Source organism: Clarias gariepinus, chromosome 7 (assembly GCF_024256425.1).
Source record: "Clarias gariepinus isolate MV-2021 ecotype Netherlands chromosome 7, CGAR_prim_01v2, whole genome shotgun sequence".
In the NCBI taxonomy this organism is placed as follows: Eukaryota; Metazoa; Chordata; class Actinopteri; order Siluriformes; family Clariidae; genus Clarias; species Clarias gariepinus.
In genome coordinates this window covers 6,521,207-6,541,496 of record NC_071106.1, presented here as the reverse complement: position 1 = coordinate 6,541,496, position 20,290 = coordinate 6,521,207, and the positions used below count along the sequence as shown (strand labels likewise).

Sequence of the window (20,290 nt, the reverse complement as noted above, 5' to 3'; positions counted from 1 at the left end):
CTGAATTATTTGAACTTTTTTCATGGCGGCACATAATCACACCTATTGTCCTCTGGGGTCAAAATGACCCCATTTGGTTCATCTGGTTATACAGCATAAGTATACATTATCACTCACCACTGTGTTTCACTTTTTATTCCACTTTATTTAAACTCATTGGAATTGACATTGACTAACTTGACATATAAAACATGTAAACATTCTTTTCAAAAACATTAAACTTTTCAAAACAGCCTGAATGTGCCCTCAGTTGCACTAAAGGCAGGTTATTAAAGGCATGTTATTGTTATTGTAGGTATTACCTGGTAATAGAAAATTTGTTGGCATAGGATCTAAACAATTGTTGGTGATATAATAAAACATAACAATATATTCTCACTGTACACTTTAAGAGGAACATCTGCAACCTGCTCATTTATGCAGTCCACTCAATTGCACAATTGGATGGTCTCTGGTACAAAGAATATTTACATGAAATTATTTACATTTTACAGATGGGTTGAAACTGCCTGAAAGACTACAGTAACCAAAATCACTCTTTACAAACATGGAATCAGTTGCTCTCCAAACATCTTAAAATTCACATATGTTCATCAGGGAAATTTGTTTTTTAAACCCAATAGCAAGCTCATATAATGTAACTCTGTATTCATAAAACCCTGTGTAAAGCCATAGAGGACATCACTCTTTAAGTTGGTATGGGGGTGTGGCCTTGCATCTCCATAATAATTAAATGATAATTCAATTTTTAAATTATTTGAATTTGTGCTGATATGGAACCTGAATAAATACCACCCCCCTCCTCCAATCTGTATGACTATTTAGCATGGCAAGTTTCTTAAATTTTAGAAACTTTCTTATCCACACTTTGTCCAAGAGTAGCAAACACAAAAGAAACTTTATTTTACTTACATGTATTAAACATAAACAATTGTAGTAATTATTAAAATAATAGTGTTGTATTATGAATTCCATTACACTAAAATGCTAGATCTAGACCAAACCTTCAACTTTGTGTATTGTGATTGCAATTAGACTCAATTATGACATTAATTATTTTCTCCTCTTAAACAAAGGTGCAAAAAAGTGTATCTTGGTTACACTCTATAAAAGTAATAGTTAATCTAAATTTATTAGAGACAATATAGGGTATAGTATATATTCAATATATATATATATATATATATATATATATATATATATATATATATATATATATATATATATTCTTATTCAATATAGGTTCATTTAGATGTTTTACCAGTTATTCCTTTTTTGGTATTAAGTTCAGGCCTCAGGAGAATAATGTAACATTTAGGAGCAAAGATACAGAAAAGTAAGCCAAAACTCGAGGCAAGTATGGCAAATATCTCCACTGCTACTGTGTATTTACCTGGGATGCTGTTGTATGCAGGTATAAAGGAAATCCAAACGGCAAAAAAGATCAGCATACTAAATGTGATTAACTTAGCCTCATTAAATGTATCTGGAAGTTTCCGTCCCAAAAAGGCCAGAATGAAGCAAAGACAGGAGAGGAGACCAATGTAACCAAGCACCAAATAGAAGCCCATAGGCCAAACATCTTTACACTCCAGTATGATTCTGCCACCCTGATAAGATGTGTTCTTAAAAGGGTAGGGGGGTGCTAACCCCAACCAACTTATGCAGAGTATGGCTTGGCCTCCAGTACAACTGACAATAAATGCTCTTTGCTGAGGAGGGCCAAATTGTTTAAGGGAACTCGACCCAGGCATGGTGGAATGGAAAGCCAACAGCACTACAATAGATTTGACCAGGATGCAGGAGATGCAAAGGACAAAACTGATGCCAAAGGCTGCCTGTCGGGCTTGGCAGGACCACAGTGAAGGCCGCCCCAGAAACACCAGTGAACAGAGAAAGCAGAGTTTCAATGACAGCAAAAGCAGGAAGCTTAGCTCTGAGTTGTTTGCTTTGACTATAGGTGTAGATCTGTAGAGGAAAAAGATGACAGAAACAGCAGTTGCTCCAGCAACCCCCAGGAGAGACAGGGTAACAAGGATGATACCCATTATCTCCTGAAAGGAAAGGAATTCCTCCGTGCCTTCCACACATCCCACACGCTCAGAATTGGACCAGTAATACAAAGGACACTGGGTACATTCTGTGGCTCCTGCGAAAAATGCACAGAAACACACATACACACACTTACACACACAGTATTTACAGGACATTTATGTAATCATTGGTATTTTTGAGAAGTGAACCAAATTCATAACACTACTGATGTTATAACATTAGTATATATATGCAGCACGATTTTATTTTTTACCTGATGTATTAGTGAACTCCCCCTCAGTACAACGCAGACAGTCAAAACAGCAGATGGGTTCACCTTGTCGCATGGCTTGTCGAGTCCCAGGGGGACATGGGGCTGTGCACTGAGACACAGGAATCTGCAGTAAAATGTACATTGGAATTAGCTTTTAAGAATTGACAGGAAAAACTAATAATAATTGGAAAAAGTGGATAGTACACAGACATATCTACTCAATTCACTTGTGATAACTACAATGAATTAAAACACATGCGCAACTTATGATAGACTAGCTAGGTTTTATTTTGGTTTTTGGACTGAATACCTGGATCTGCCCCCCTGTCCACTCTATCACATCCATGTCCAGCTTGAGCTGCTGCCAAGTCGGGGCTGAACCATCATAGCTGCCCACTCTCTGAAACCTGATTCCACCTTGGCCATCTTTCTGCCAATTTATGATGTCATAAAGAGGCACTGGCTCACCATTTCCATCAAAATACACCTTTTCCCCAAACTGATTGGTGAAGTTCACTCTCCTCAGATGATAAAGCAACTATATATAACATACAAAATAAACAGTATGAGTAGTACCTAAAAAATGTTTATGACAACACAAAGATATTGCAATGTATTAGCAAACAGCAAAGACAGCATGATTCTATAACCTGTCCAGGTGTGAATTCTGCCCTGGAGTTACAGCTTCTCTGGGCTGAAGCATTTGCTATAGATGTGCACTGTAGCAGTTGGTGTAGAGCATGACTAATAGCATAAATGGCCTTGTACACATTATAGGAAACCCGCACAGGAGTCACACTTGTGTAGCTGCTTTTAACTTCCTTCAGATTTTCCAAGCCTGTACAGAGTGGCCTGTCCAAGCCCTCACTAATGGTATAATCCAGACGGCAATTAAATTGTTCTTCCCAGAACATGTTAGTGAAAACTGATCTTGGGTTATTTGATGGCAGTATTTTCAGAAGAAACTCAGCAAGGCCAGTAATATTTGCACCCCTAAATGAAAATCCAAGGGTCCCAGTTAACACATGCTGGAACAATGGGGATGTAAGAAGATTGGCAGTTATCCAGGCTTCACTGGCTACCCACTGCCTGCCTGTTAGGTTTCTCCTTGCCACCTCTGATAGAAACTGTTGAAGTTGACCTTCTGTGGCAAATACCACAATCACTCTGGCTGTGGAAGCTTCCAGTGTGTCAGTGATGGCACTAATTTGGTCTGTGGTGGGCTGTTTGGGGAGGGTGTGATGAAAAGCCACACAACCACCCATTTTTTTAAACTTCTCAGTGAAGGCTTGGATTCCATATTCACTATAGTCATCATCTGTACCAATTGTGCCCACCCAGTGCCAGCCAAAATGGGCCATCAGTTTTACCAGTGCATGCACCTGGAAGACATCACTGGGAACAGTCCGGAGAAAAGTTGGGTACATGCGTTTGTCAGTCAGACATGTGCAGGTTGCAAAGTAGCTGATCTGGAGGAATTTAAATAGTAAGAGGTAATAAAAAAAATGAAAGATAGATAAATACTGGACAAAGATTTTTTTTTTATTTCTGTCTGTGAAGTTATGTGTATGTGTGTTGTGAGGTATTTCTTTAAGCAGTGCTGGTCCTGAACAGTTATTAGTCATTAATTGAGTCCTTATTGGGGCCTTTAAACTGATGAATCAACACTTCTTTAGGTTCTGTAAGATAAAATTAGACCCAACAATCTACTGCTGTAGATGTAAATTATAGTAAAATTACAAGTAGGACATCAAAGTAAATTTGTTTTCATGAGGCTAATCAAAGGGCAACATTAACTAGGGGTCAAAATAGATATGGATTAAAATACTTATATACTGCACTCTATTATGGAAAAAATGGTATTCAAATAAACAAGAACAAAAATAACATGTTACTACTACCACTACTACTACTAATAATAATAATAATAATTATTATTTATTGTAATAATAGTTATTTGCTCTTCAATTATTTCAATACATTACAACTTATTTTAACTTAATATAACAAAAACAGATTTTTGGTGTACTGTATAATCAACATTTTAATTTATGCAATAATAGTAATTCCATCTTACAGTCCTTAGTCCACATAAAAAAACAACTAGGCATCTATCCCAGTAACAACTGATCATTTTAAGAATTGCATCATGTAATGCATAGTTAAATGACAGTGAACCGCTGTGGAAGAGAATGAAAAAAGCAGTACTATCCATCAGTGGCATTTTGAGGATCATTAAAAGTGAGTAAAAATGCTTCAACAACATAACAAAGATAGAGTTAAATGGCCACATTTTGATTTCATACAGCAGTGTTTGGATTCTGTCTCTCATTCTTACTCTAATCTTTTAAGTACAAGCTCACCAAAGGGATTTCAAAAGGCCCAAATGTGTCAGCTATAGCTCGGGTAGGTGTAGATGATGCCTGGCCTATTATTGCAGGAACAGGAGATGTAGAAAAGCAAGGAAGGCTTCTGGCTACAGAGCCATTTGTCTGAAGAAAAGAAGGTCCATTGACCAGAGAGAAAGCATGCTGTAGACTGGTGTGGACATGATCACAACCGTCCAGGATCCGATAACCAAGTTTCACACCTGGCAAAAGCCGAGGGTTTCTGTTTATCTCGTCAATTGCAAAGACCATAGTTTGGACCCAGCGGAAAGCCCTCAGGTCAAAACTAAAAAGACAGTAATAGTTGATTAAGGAATAAAAAAAAAAATCCTGGAAAAGTATTGACATAATACACAATTAGTAAAAAAATAAAATAAATAAAAAATAAAAGCTTTTCATGCCATACTAAACTCCATAGACCTATTTCAGTTCTTAACCTATTCATTTTTCATTAAAAAGTGTACCACTGCATGTACCTGGACAGGGCCAGAGCTAGAAATCATTTAGTGACTAATTGACCCAACCGCTTATTTTTTTTTTTTTTTTAGGTGAAGCTTTCACTTTCAGAGACTGATCTATATCAGAAAACACAATGAGACTTACCCACTACACTTCTGACCCTGTGGTTGGTTTGTAAAATTATAACCATGTGGTGGAGTACTGTAATGTAGAGGAAAAAGCCCTCCAAGTATAACATCTCCATCCATTTCCAGCACATGAGGATTATATTCTCCAATTCTCCAACAGCCATTGCTTGACTCTGATGAATGAATCTTAAGCCAGAGGAGCAGAAAAATAGCTAAAGGTGCCAGCTCATCCACTGGCATATTCCCAAGCACCACAGAGGTTCCTGAGTAAATTCATGAGCATGGATGACCCTACTAGAGTCATGGATTCTTCTTTATAAAAGAACTTGTCATCTGTTTTCATAAGTGACTGACATCTATGCTGGCCAATGGGGATGCAAACGGCAAGAGGGCAACAATACAACAAGATACTCTCTAAACAGATTTGGTTATATTGCACAGGGTGGAATAAATTAGTGGTTTAATTTATTATAAAAAAGAAAAGAAAAAAAAGAAAGAAAGAAAAAAAGAAAGAGTGCCTACTGCAATTAAATAAAACACAAAATGGGACACAGTTTGTGTATGTGTATGTGCATGTGTGTGTTTGCGTGTGTGTGTGTGTGTGTGTGCATGTGTGTGAAAGTGCGCGCGTGAGGTCCAATATTGCCATCTGCAGGCTCTGATGGAAATTATAGGCATGACTACAGTCAGATGTGTGTAAAAATAAAAAAAAAAGTTGACAAAAAAAAGTTGACTAAAATTTATCTTAGAATTCTACCTTTTGGAAACTCATTCTAATTTCAAAATCTGTCAAGATTCTGATATTCAGAATTAAGTTTTACATAAATATGTGAAATGATATATATACTCAGCAGAAAAAGAAACGTCCTCTGACTTTCAACTGTTTTTACTTTCAGTAAACTTAATGTGTAAATATTTGTATGAACACTAAAAGAGTCAACACCATAAGACATAAACTAAAAATGTTTCACAATGTGTGCCTGAATGAAGGGAGGCTCAAAATCAAAAGTACCAGTCAGTATCTGGTGTGGCCACCAGTTGCTTAAAGTATTGCAGTGCATCTCCTACTCATGGACTGCCTATTGCAGACAGTCTGAGCACTGATGGAGGGATTGTGTGTTCCTGGTGTGACTCGGGCAGTTGTTGTGGCCATCCTGCACCTGTCACTCAGGTGTGATATTCGGATGTACCGATCCTGTGCAGGTGTTGTCACACGTGGTCTTCCACTGCAAGGATGATCAGCTGTCCTTCCTGTCTCCCTGTAGCGCTGTCTTAGGCGTCTCACAGTGCGGATATGGCAATTTATTCCCCTCGCCACATCAGCAGTCCTTATACCTCCCTGCAGCATGCCTAATGCACGTTCACGCAGATGAGCAGGGACCCTGGGCATTTTTATTTAGGTGTTTTTCACAGTCAGTAGACAAGTCTCTTTAGTGTCCTGCGTTTTTAGAACTGTGACCTTAAGTGCCTACTTTCTGTAAGCTGTTAAGGTCTTAACGACCATTCCACAGGTGCATGTTAATTAATTGATTATGATTAATTGAACATGGATGGAAAGGATGGAAAACATTGTTTAAACCCTTTACAATGAAGATCTGTAAAGTTATTTGGATTTTAACATTATTGTTGAAATACACAGTCCTGAAAAAGGGACGTTTCTTTTTTTGCTGAGTATACTACAGTCGTGGCCAAACGTTTTGAGAATGACACAAATATTCGTTTTTACAAAGTTTGCTGCTAAACTGCTTTTTGAAACTTGTTTCAGTTGTTTCTGTAATGTACTGAAATATAATTACAAGCACTTCATACGTTTCAAAGGCTTTTATCGACAATTACATGACATTTATGCAAAGAGAGTATTTTCAGTGTTGGACCTCTGCAACTTGACTGGGCATGCTCTCAATCAACTTCTGGGCCACATGGCGTAGTCTTCACTTCCATGAAACCGGACTGAGCGTATTTGCTGACTCAACAATTACAGACTTTGCAGGAAAATTGGGCCATAGGACATGTTCCCCTGCCAGACAAAGAGTCAAGCTATTACAGTCAGTATTTTCAAGAGAAACGGGGGGTTGCGTCCAATTTTACATCTTCGTAGGCTGAACATCAAAATGTTGACAAATCTGACTGGAGGATTGGTTTGTGATAATCGACCTGAAGGACGCATATTTTCATATAGAAATATTGCCACAACACTGGAAGTTCCTGAGGTTCGCTTTTGGGGGCGAAGCCTACCAGTATTGGGTCCTTCCATTTGGCCTAGCCCTGTCACTCTGCACATATATAAAATGCACGGATCCAGCCCTGGGTCTATGATTCCAGGGTATCCGTATGCTGAATTACATAGTTACCACTTAGAAATAGATATATCGTCCAAGGATTGAGACTCAACGCTGAGAGAGGCATTCTCTTTCCTGCTCAGGAGACAACATATTTGGGTGTCATATGGATTTCAATCGCAATGCAGGCACAGCTGTCTCCTGCGCGTGTCGAATCCATTCTCAAAATACTAAAGAAAGTTAGGCTAGGCCAGAAAGTGATTGTCCTTTACTTTCAGAGTGTTTTAAGGATTATGGCAGCTGCGTCCACAGTGATAGCTTTGGGCCTTCTGCATATGAGATCGTTTCAGTTGTGGCTAAAGGCCAGGGGATTTTACTCAAGAGCCAATCCCCAGAGGAAAATAAGGGTTATGCGCCAGGGGCTTCGGACACTTTCTATGTGGTTCAGACCCCGGTTTCTGACTTTGGGTCCCACTCTAGGTGCGTCTTGTCGTCGCAAAATGCTAACGACAGATGCTTCCCTCACGGGCTGGGGTGCGGTCTTAGATGACCGTCCAACCCAAGGGATCTGGAAAGGTCATCTTCTCGAGTGGCACATGAATTGCCTCGAAATGATGGCTCTATTTCTGTCCCTAAAATACTTCCTCCAGCATTTGAGAGGCTACCATGTCAAAGTGCGGGTGGACAACACTATGGTAGTCTCGTACATAAATCACCTGGGCGGACTGCGCTCGCACCGCTTAAACAAGCTAGCGCACCAGGTTCTGCTTTGGGCACAGGACAAGTTCCTTTCTATCAGGGCGATTTACATTCCAGGGCATATGAATGTGGGAGCAGACTTGCTGTCCAGACAAGCTGTGACACATGGGGAATGGAAACTCCACACCGAAGTAGTCAGTCAAATCTGGGAGAGATTTTATGTAGCAGAGGTGGATCTCTTTGACTTGCGAGAAACAGCACAATGTCCACTTTACTACTCTCTGACTCCTCCAGCTCCCCTGAGTCTGGATGCGATGCCCCATACGTTGCCCAGATTATGGCATTATGCATTTCCTCTGACAGCTCTGCTCCCCGGAGTCCTGGTGAGGGTCCGTCAACAAGGTTTACATCTCTTATTGATAACGGCCTATTGGCCGACCAGAGTGTGGTCATCGGATCTAATATCCCTCCTTAATGACTGTGAGTGATTCCAGTGAGGAGGGATCTTCTGTCTCAGGCGCAGGGGACTATTTCATCCCCAGCCCGAGGTCTGGAATCTTCATGTCTGGCCCCTGAGAGGGACTAATTAAGAGATGCTGGTCTTCCAGCCAGCGCAATTGAAACTATTCTAAGTGCTAGGGCTCCCTCCACTAGAAGAACTTATGACCTCAAATAGAGTGTATTTGAAAGTTGGTGCATGGCAAAACATGTAGACCCATACCACTGCCGAACTGTTTTAGTGCTGGAGTTTCTGCAAAAAAGTTGTCCTCGGGCTTATGCCCTAGTACTCTCAGAACATAGCTGCCATTTCGGCTTGTCATGTTCTGACTGTTGGGGGTTTTTTGGGGGAAAGCACCCTTTAGTTGCCTGTTTTATTCATGGAGCTAAACGGTTGAGGCCGCCCATTAGAGCAACGGTCCCTTCTTGGGACTTTGCGATTGTGCTCAAAGGTCTGATTGACATCCCTTTCCAACCACTAGAGTCAGCGCCTGTCAGGCTTCTGACCATTAAAATCTGCAGGCTTTGTCAGTCTCCCCATCCTGCCTAGACTTTGCCCCTGGGCTAGTCAAAGCTATTCTGCATCCTCACCCGAACTATCTCTCAAACGTTTCATTCTCGACCATGCACCCAGTTGTTTTTGAAGCCCTTCTGTCCTCTGCCTTTTACAGCTCTGAAGCAGGAAAGACTTCACTTACTGTGTCCAGAACGTGCTCTTCAGATTTAGGTCCACCGCACGAGCCAGTGGCCTAAGTCAGAGCAGCTTTTTATCTCTTATGGGGGCCGCGACCGGGGGCCGGCCACCACTAGACAAACCCTATTATATTGGGTGAGATGTGCCATTGCACTTTGCCTCTAGAAATCAGCAGCAGCAAGTGTGTGATGCGGCAGGTTGGTCCTCTCCGCACACATTTGTCAGATTTTAATGTTTGGATGTCCATGCTACTCCAGGCTCACGGGTCCTCGAGTCAGCATCCCAAAGTTATGCCTGACACGTAGCACAACCCTGGGGGTCCAGACTCTTGCAGTGCATCGGCGTTGGTATTCTCGTTCCCATAGCATTTTTACGCAACATTGAGTGTAGCTTTTAAATGGAAATGTCTCGGGTTACTTTGCTGTAACCCTGTTCCCTGAAAAAGCGGGAGCGAGATGCTGCGCTCCAATGCCGCACTGCTGGTTGCTGGCAGTCACAGTTGTTCTTTCAGACAAAAATTGACCTGATGTCTCTGGTTCACTCCTATTTATAACCTCCAATCAAAGCACGTCACCTGACCGAGGGTATATAAGCCAAACTTTGGCAAGTTTGACACAAATGCTTCAACAACTGGTCGCGCAAAGAGCATTCCCAATAGCGTTTTTTACGTAGTATCTCATTCCCACAGACGTTTTTAGCACACCCAGCGTTCAATCAAGACACACCTGTATCCAATTAGGATACCATCCCTAGGCTTTAAAAGCATGCAGAGTGCACCAGTCTGTGCCGCATTGTCTCGCTCGTGTGCCTCACGTCTTCCTTGCATATCGTTCTCTGAATTTTAAGCCGTTGCCGACCTCGCTGCCCTTCGGATTTCTCTTTCGTGTTTTCCCCTGATAACCTTAACTATTCTCAGACAGATCTTCATGTATGACCCTGCCTGTATTGGGAATCTGGTTTTGTACCCATCCCTTTGGAACTGTTTGTTCTCGCGGCTGGACTTTTGGTTATTGATGCTTACCTAGCAAACAACGCCAATTCTCTCTCCTCGCTCCATGGCTAGTGACACTCTCCCGGCTCTGCTTGCTGTTCCATCATCTTGGAGGAATTCTCATGACGTGCACCATGCTCCTACCTCTCAAAGAAGCAAATTGAAGCTCTTTGCCCTCTTTTTCTGGTTTGCAGAGCAAACAACCATAAAAAAAACATCGCAGAAGTTTAGTTGTGCAATCTGCGCCTCTCGCTAAAAACCAAGAAAGATTTGTGCGCTTCCACTTTCGCCCCTTGTCACGGCATAGGGTATTCCCCGAAGCATTCTGTGCGTGCACACACACACATACGCTCAACCCCCAGCTGCTGCGCGCTGACACACACACACACAACCCCCCGCTGCTGCATGCTGATTTACACACATGCTAAACCCACATTGCCGCGCGCTTACTCTCTCTCACACACACACACACACCACGCTCCTTCAGCTCCTATGTACTTAACCCCTTGGCCTCAAATAAACTTCCTTTATGTGAACCCGTGACTGCAATTGGGTTATTTTCATCTCTGCCTCCTCCTGTAACAGTTGATTATTTTCAGCTAAAAGGATCATTGTCCGGTGGTCATGCTTTAATAGTTTTGCAATTTTGGGTGCACTGCAAGTTTAGTCTGAAACAAATGTCTTTTTTTTTTTAAAGCCATCTTCCTATCAATATTGATACCTAATCAATTAAACTTCATCTGTAAATAATTAGCTAGCATTCAGGTTGATATGGATAAGGGTTTGATATATGCATAGAAATAATTATTAGATAATATATACCTTGTCTAATAATTGTAAATGCCTTGTTTAGCATGGTCTTTCAATCTAAAATGACCTGGATAATTTTATAACCAACAGAAGCCAAGTAATTCCACTGGACATACACTAAAATAATGCAGTCACATTGATCCTTCACTGACATGATTTAAGACTCCTGAGCCCGGTTTCCCAGCTTAATATTGCTAAGTATTTCATAAGTTGTACCTTAACCTCTCTCCTAACGTTATGGCGCAATTCCCGAAACGTTTGTACTCTAAGTATATCTTAGGTAAGTCACACGTTCGTAAGGTTGGTCTGGACAATATTTCATCCCCGTGAGCGTAGTTTCAGCTCAAGAAGCTAGTTGCCGCCACTGTGCAGCAGTCTTTATAAATCAGCGGTGTATGCAAGCACATCATGGCACTTTATCAAAGGCGTATTAATGATGAAATATACTGTAGCCCTGTTTAAGAATTTTATTTTATTTGATATCAGAACTAATGGAGTGACTTTTAATTAGCCTATTTCACAATGTAACTAATGCATTAAAATTGGCAATTACTTAATAATATATTAAACAGGTGGCAAACATTTAGGCAACGATACAGCGTGTTGTTGTGCTAAACTGAAGACGACACCGTCCGCAGAGCCGTGTGGTTCATGTAAATTTTTCCTTTAGGCAAAACTTCAGCCCTTTTCATATTTTGCCTGAGCTGGCCATTTAAAAAGATAGCTGAAGTTTTACCTTCAACAGATTATGGAACTTCTTGACCTGCTCAGACCTGCACTTGCCAGGCCAATACGTCGTACTTATGCTCTACGTCCATTATTCATGACAGGATGGACCTTTCTTTTGACATGTTTTATTTTATAATGAAATTTAATTTAGTTAAATAAGAAAATAACCTTGGAAGTTTTAAACCCTGCACCCATTAGCTTTTCTTTATGCTTGTAATTCTTAATATATATCTCACCTATGCAGTTTGACTTACTGTGAGATACAGTGTCGCGAGGCGGCCGTGAGAAGCGTTCATCATGATTCACCAAGAGGTTTTTGCGCTGTGATTATGGTTCCATCTTTCCGCATGAAAAATTTAACATGTTTAATAAACATGTTTAATTTTTTGGGGCGAAATGTCGACAGGCGATTGCGACAGCTCACGGTGCCTAACATCGCATCTCACCGTAAGTCAAACTGCATAGATGAGATAGGGGTATTAGGCACCGTGAGACGCCTTGAGTGACCGCCCGACGTTCCACGAAGATCTTCAAGGTCTGCGAGCTTCCGCATTTCAAACATGTTTAATTTTTTTACGTGGTAAGATGGACATGTAATCATGGCACCAAAACTCGCGCTGTATCATGATGAACCATACCTCCGGCCACCGCACGAAACCGCGTAGGTGAGATAGGGGTATTAAACCTTTACTCTGTCATCTCATCAAATTTATTCTCTAGTGCGCTATACAACCCCAACAACTGACATGCCTTACATTGTTTCTGAAGCTGGCAAAGAGTGTTGTCTTTGATTGTATACCCGGTTCGTTTTACCACCACTACAGGTTACATGAAAATATTAGCGATTATTAGCTAATTTGGTACCTTCACTGTAGACAGCGCCTTCTGACAGCAGACATAAGAGGCAGCGACTTAAGAAGACTCCTAAGGGACAGTTCGGGAAACACACTTAGAAAAGTAATCAACTTACGAAATATATATCTTAAGAGTCTTCTTAACGCACTAAGAGTGTGTGTTATCACAAAACCAGTTCTCACTCATCTTGTATACCGCTTTATCCTGTATTCAGGGTCATAGGGGGCCTGGAGCCTATCCCAGGAGATTTGGGGCATGAGGCAGGCTACACCCTGGACGGGGTGCCAATCCATCACAGGGCACCGCTCACACACACATTCACAAACTACTGGCAATAAGCCTAATCTGCAGGTCTTAGGACTCTGGGAGTAAACTGGAGTACCTGGAGGAAACCCACCAAGCGCAGGAAGAACATGCACAGAGAACCTGGCCAGAAATTGAACCCAGACCCTGGAGGTGCAAGGTGACAGTGCCAACCACTACACCACCATGCCACCACATCTATAGTTGTTCACTTAAATTTAGATGTAAGATGTTTTGCAAAATAAAGGTTTCATTTCATTTGGAATCTCTCAGGTAGTGATGGGCCTTGTCTTATGGAAGATCAATATAGAGAACACAGAGTATGTTTACATAAAACACCACAATTAAGGGACATTTGTTCGAAAAATTCTGTGCTATTAAAATAAACCAAGCATAGAGGACAACTGCTCTCATTTAATTGGCACAAATTGTTAATCAGGATGTCTCTATAATTTTAAAAATATGTTTGATAAAATACACCATATAAACTGTGTGATACTTGTAAAGAAAAATAAATAAATAAAATTATAGTCAAAACTAAATAATCATCAAAAATAATAATGAAGTATTAAAACAATATTAACAATAAGAACTGAAAAATTAATTGTATCAAATAAACATATAACCAAAAACAACCCATGTTGAATAAACCACTATTACGCATGCAGCTTTTATGCTGGGGCGTAATAATGGTCAATAAAAACCATAAACAAACAGTATATTTATTTTCATATTTTAGGAAAATCAAATAGTAACAAGAGTATATGAATCAACCAAAGCATCAATTACGTACAACCCACCATGCCATATAACTATGATAAAAGTCTCATGTGACCTCCCCAACTATATAAAACGCAACCATATATACAGTATTACCATACCACATGTGCGAAGAAATACTAATGCATAAAGAGAGAAAATGCAATCTATTTTTTATCTATATTTGTGTATAGGCTGGAGCTCATTATTCACATCTTCAGCCGCTGATTTGGACGTAGACCCAGGATATTGTAAGCTCCGAGGCCAGTTCAGGCTAAATGGAATGCACCAGAATGGAGACCTTATTTTGGGAGGCCTATTTGAAGTCCACTTCCTTACAGTGTTTCCAGAGTTGAGCTTCACGAGTGAGCCGGAACAACCCTATTGTGAACAGTGAGGGGATTCAGCACAAGATAATGATGAGAAACATAGCAAATAGAAAAAAAAAAGTTAACAAAACATTAAATTTATTTAATTAAATTGTTTAATTGAGATGAAACTATGTTTAAAATTCTTGATATGTTGCCAAAAGTAATTGACTGTCTATTTGTATGAATTCTTGTGCACACTTGTAAAAACACAGACACACACTATTATTTTTTCACTTACACTTGTTTTTACTTATTTTTTATTTGCCATACTGCTGCAGGTTTGACATGGCAAGCTTTCAGCAGGCAATGACTATGGTTTTTGCTATTGATGAAATTAATAAAAATCCCAAGCTGCTTCCTAACACCACGCTGGGATATCATCTGTATGATAACTGTGTAAAGCTTGCTGTGGCATTTCGGGCAGCCACAGCCCTGATCAGTGGAACCAGTGAAACTGCCTTTAATCTGAACTGCACCAGTTCTCCCCCAGTGATTGGGATAGTGGGGGACCCGGGTTCCACTCACTCTATTGCCATCTCTAGTGTGCTGGGGTTGTTTCGAGTGCCGATGGTAAAGATTTAGAGAAAATACATTTTTCTTCAAAGAACTGAGAAATGTAATTGTCTTTGTATTGGTTAATGTATGTGGCAATAACTGTATTCTAATCATTATGAAAATATTTTTCTTTCCTGAAATCCATATGTCATATTATGTTTCATTACCATGCCATCTTTCTTCTCTCCCACTTTTCATCAGGTGAGCTACTTTGCCACATGCTCCTGTCTCACTGACCGAAATCAGTTCCCCTCATTTTTTAGGACAATTCCAAGTGATGCCTTTCAGGTGCGTGCCATTGTCCAAATTCTAAAACACTTCAGCTGGACCTGGGTGGGCCTTGTGTACAGCAATGATGATTATGGTATCTATGCTGCCCACTCCTTTAACCAAGATGTCAGGGAACACCTGGGTGGCTGTGTCGCGTACTCTGAGATGCTGCCAAGAGATAACAACCGCAGAGATGTGGAACGTATTGTCAGAGTGATCAAAACCTCCACAGCCAAAGTTGTGGTGGTGGTTTCTACCGATGCCTACTTATTGCCACTAATGGATGAAGTATCTCTGAGAAATGTAACTGGAAAGCAATGGATTGCTAGTGAGGCATGGGCCACTTCACCCACCTTCCTCACACCACGCCTGCTACCATTCCTCGGAGGAACTTTAGGAACTGCCATTCGTCGTGGAGAGATTGCAGGGCTTCGGGACTTCCTGCTACGTTTGCGCCCTGACATGCAACCTGGAAACAACATGGTGCGGATATTTTGGCAGGAGATGTTTGGATGCAAGTTTGAGAAAGATGGCATGCAGACTGAGGATGATAATATAATGTTGTGTGCAGGGGATGAAGATCTAAGCAGCACAAATACGGCTTACAGTGATATGTCTGAACTAAGGGCTTCTTATAATGTTTATAAAGCAGTTTATGCACTAGCTCATGCACTTCATGACCTAACACAGTGTGAGGAGGGCAAGGGGCCATTTAATGGTCACAGCTGTGCCAAAATATCTACTTTGCAGCCTTGGCAGGTGAAGATGATAAGTAGACAAATACTTATTGAAGTAAACAGGAACAAACTAATAATTATAATTTGTGCATATTTTCTCTATTTTCTTTCTTGAACTTATTTCCAACATTACTCAATTCCGAAAAGCTGCTTTGTGACAATGAACATTCAGAACCCATCAACCTATATATATATATACATACTGTAGGGAATATTTGATTTTTAGTGTGTTTCATCATATTCTGTGTGCGTGAAAACAGAGTGTTTTTCTTCCTTTTCTCTCGACACGAGCTGCACTTTCAATAAACACATTCTATAGTAGTTCATGTTAAAGGTCGTAAAACTGTTAAACGCTCGTAAATGCAGAGCTACTTCTAAATTTATGTTCTTCTTCACCTTATCTTTTAAAACATTCCAGACCGGATGTAAACAATCCTGCATCCACCTTTTCTTTGGGTCTTATGTGTGTGTGCGTATATATACTCCTGTCTCCCACAATAAACTTTGAACGTCTCACTGAGCACTGACTTGTGTGTATCATTGAGGGGTTCTCTGGTACCAGGCGGGACAAGCAGAATACAGGCTGAGCACTAAGTAGACAAAAGGAGGTCTACCAAAATTCAAGAAACCCATACATACACATATATACATATATACATACATTATATACTGTATATATATATATATATATATATATATATATATATATATATATATTATTCCCCCACAATGAGAAATGTCTAAATGAGCAATTTTGTATTCACCCTGCATTTAAACTTTATTAAAATATAAAAACAGCACAAACTGGCTTAAGTGTGAATATACATAATTTGGAATGGTTAATGTTTAGACATGAATTGTTTTATTTATTATTATTATTATTACTTGCATTGCCATTTCATGAAAGTAAAAAATCATCACCCTTAATATAATGTCCATTAAATATTTACAACAGTCAGAAACATATTTAACACCTGTCCTCTCTGCTTGATCTCTCATTTCTAATCACTGGTGCAGGTTGTCCATTACCTACAGAGTGTGAATTTCACTACTGGTTTTGGAGACCACGTATCCTTTGACAAGAATGGTGATCCTTTGGCCATCTATGATGTCATGAACTGGCAACCAAGCCCAGATGGTTCGATCAGGGTGCACAAAGTTGGAGTGGTGAATGAAGCTGCACAAACAGACTACATATTTACACTGAATGAGGATGCTCTGTTCTGGAACTTTGACACAAAGAAGGTAAATCACATACAGATTAAAGCACAGGGAACATATACTGTGTTAGAGGATAATCATTTATGTTAAACTATATCTGAAACACTGGCAATGTCTGATTATTTATATTAATTAATATAAATGTATATAAATATTACCCTTGTTAAACAGACAGCAAACATTCATCAAAAGTACTACATTGCTATAATGATGAATTTGGACTCTCCATTCTCTAGCCACCAAGATCTGTGTGTAGTGAAAGCTGCCCTCTGGGCACCAGAAGAGCCAGCAAGAAGGGCATGCCCATCTGCTGCTTTGACTGTCTTCCCTGTGCTGATGGAGAGATCAGCAACACAACAGGTGAGGATAACATTTTTGTTGTATAAATTGTAGAAGAAACCATTTAAAAGATGTCCTGTTTCTATGCTCTCTCGACCCATCATCCCTATTTTTTTGCCACTTAGATTCTAATGAATGCACTGTATGTCCTGATGAGTTCTGGTCCAGCCCAGAGAAAGATTGTTGTATACCAAAGGAGGTGGAGTTCCTGTCCTATGAAGAGCCACTGGGCATCTCTTTAACAACAGCTTCCATCTTTGGCACCTGCTTCTGCACTGGAGTTTTTGGTGTGTTTGTGCACCACCGACACACACCTGTGGTCCGTGCCAACAACTCTGAGTTGAGTTTTCTACTGCTACTGTCACTTAAACTGTGCTTCCTTTGTGTATTGTTATTCATTGGCCAGCCTCAGCTGTGGACATGCCAACTGAGGCATGTGGTATTTGGTATTAGCTTTGTACTGAGTGTCTCCAGCATTCTTGTCAAAACCATAGTGGTTGTGGCTGTGTTTAAGTCCTCTCGCCCAGAAGGCCAAAATGCTATGAAGTGGTTTGGAGTGGCCCAACAGAGAGGTACAGTGCTGATTCTCACAGCATTCCAGGCAGTTATATGTACAGTATGGCTATCCACAGCATCTCCAACACCCCACAAAAACACTCACTACATCAGCTCAAAAATAGTATTTGAATGTGCTGTGGGTTCTGTAATTGGGTTTGGATCTCTATTAGGCTACATTGGCCTGCTGGCTGCAATAAGCTTTCTACTGGCCTTCTTAGCCAGGAACCTGCCAGATACCTTTAATGAGGCCAAATTCATCACCTTCAGCATGTTGATATTCTGTGCTGTGTGGCTCACTTTTGTGCCTGCATACGTCAGCTCACCAGGAAAGTATTCTGTGGCTGTAGAGGTCTTTGCTATTTTGGCATCAAGTTTTGGGCTGCTAATAGCCATATTTGCTCCAAAATGCTACATTATACTTTTACAGCCAGAACAGAATACCAAAAAGGCAATCATGGGTCGGCCACCTCGAAACAAATAGCTGCAAAATATTTATCATTATATATATATATATTACAATGATGTGTCTTAAATAAAGATTAATAAGACAATTCCTACGTGGTGGACACTGTTTAAAATGTATTTGATTATTTATGGCTGGTCAAATTTAGCCAGGAAACCTCCAACACTAAATTGCCCAGGGTTTCAGTTTTATTGTCCAACACTTTTATATAATATATACCTACAGTTAGGGCTGGACAATATGGCAAAAATTTATATCACAATATATTTCTTAATTTTGGTTGATACGATATAATTCCAAAGCCTCAGGAAAAAACTGCCGAGGACACACACAATGGATGTCGGCAAACTGAATTTGCAAAGTGTATAATGCCTCCAATAAATACTGTTAAACAGATTTTTGAGCAGTATTTCATGATATTTGCTTTCAATATTACTCATCACTATGACATGTTCTGTACCAATAATAAGCAAGCAACAATAGGTACATATAATGAACAACCAGAAACAAACAAACAAATAAACATGCCATCCTTACTTCTTTTAGATTCATGCTTCTCTGATTCAAAAGTCATGCCTTTTGAGCAGTTTATTGTAGAGAATATTCAGTACATCTCTATAAATACGATGAATCTTTCCTGGTCAAACAGCTAAAATCCTGAAGCAAGCATTCTTTCTCATTTTCTTTCTGAAAAAGATGTTGGAGCCCGTCTTTACTCTCCTGCATGTGGTATTTGCTTTTATTAATTTTTCCAGAACAAATGGAACAGCTTGTAGCCTACAGGGACAGCCCGCATATCCACAGATATGGAAGGATGGAGATATTATTGTTGGAGGAGCTTTAAACTTTCATAGTAGTTGGGAAGGCACTGACTCATCCTATGAGGCCATGCCACTTCCAATAAAGTGTCTGAGGTAATCTTTTTAGTTCAAGAAAGAGACTTAAATAATAAATGGCAATATACAGTGTATAACCACTTAGCAACCTAGACTTTACAATGTTTCTTATACTTTCCTGACCAGCCTCATTGATATTTGCAGTAGAGGAGATAAACAACAGTTCTTCTTTACTCCCAGACATCTCTTTGGGATACAAGATCTATGATACATGTAGTTCCGGATTAATGGGGGTGAAAATTGCAATGGAACTTGTAAACGGAAATGAAAACGTAACTTTGGATGAGGCTTGTACAAAGCCAGCACAGGTGCAAGCTATAATAGGCGAGGCATACTCATCAGTGTCTATGGCTATAGCAAAGAGTATAGGGCCTTTTAGTGTCCCTCTAGTAAGAAACTATTCATAAGCAATATATTTTTATTACAATGTCTTCATAATACTTAAAATAAATAACTAGGTATTTTACTTACATTTAATTGTATTTACTATTTCAGATCAGTTACTTTTCTACCTGTGAGTGTCTTAGTGACAAAAGGAAATACCCCTCATTTCTGCGCACTATTCCCAGTGATTATTTCCAGAGCAGAGCGCTAGCAGAGATGGTCAAATACTTTGGTTGGACCTGGGTGGGAGCATTAAGAAGAGATGATGACTATGGTAACAACGGCATGGCTACATTTACTAAAATTGCAGAGCAGTTGGGTATCTGCTTGGAATATTCACTTCCATATTTTAGAACATACTCAAAAGAAAGAGTGCTGAGAATCATTGACCAGATTTGGAGACTTTACTGCCTGTATTTTTTGAGCACAACATCACTGGATATCAGTGGGTGGGAACAGAGGCCTGGATTGTGACCCAGAGTTAGCCATTTTGGACAAGAACAATATATTCCAAGGAGCTATAGGACTAGCTATACCCGAAGCGAAGGTGACAGGTCTGGAGGATTTCATTCTGGATGTAAAACCATTGAAATTTGT

General features: G+C 40.0%; 2 protein-coding genes across 2 annotated transcripts; one reads left to right on the top strand and one right to left on the bottom strand.

Annotated features, from left to right (window-relative positions):
* Nucleotides 1–1,244: 1,244 nt before the first annotated feature.
* Nucleotides 1,245–5,522, bottom strand: LOC128527822 (extracellular calcium-sensing receptor). The gene is made up of 6 exons (XM_053500428.1): nt 5,299–5,522; nt 4,672–4,981; nt 2,959–3,777; nt 2,619–2,846; nt 2,309–2,432; nt 1,245–2,149 (listed from the first exon to the last, which is right to left on the bottom strand). Exons 1-6 carry the CDS (start codon nt 5,520–5,522, stop codon nt 1,245–1,247), a joined length of 2,610 nt encoding a protein of 869 aa, XP_053356403.1.
* Nucleotides 5,523–13,021: 7,499 nt separating this feature from the next.
* Nucleotides 13,022–18,431, top strand: LOC128527823 (extracellular calcium-sensing receptor-like). Its single transcript, XM_053500429.1, has 7 exons — nt 13,022–13,052; nt 14,121–14,292; nt 14,549–14,840; nt 15,027–15,854; nt 16,850–17,077; nt 17,290–17,413; nt 17,518–18,431. Exons 2-7 carry the CDS (start codon nt 14,183–14,185, stop codon nt 18,429–18,431), a joined length of 2,496 nt encoding a protein of 831 aa, XP_053356404.1. The 5' UTR covers nt 13,022–13,052; nt 14,121–14,182.
* The last annotated feature ends 1,859 nt before the right edge of the window (nt 18,432–20,290 follow it).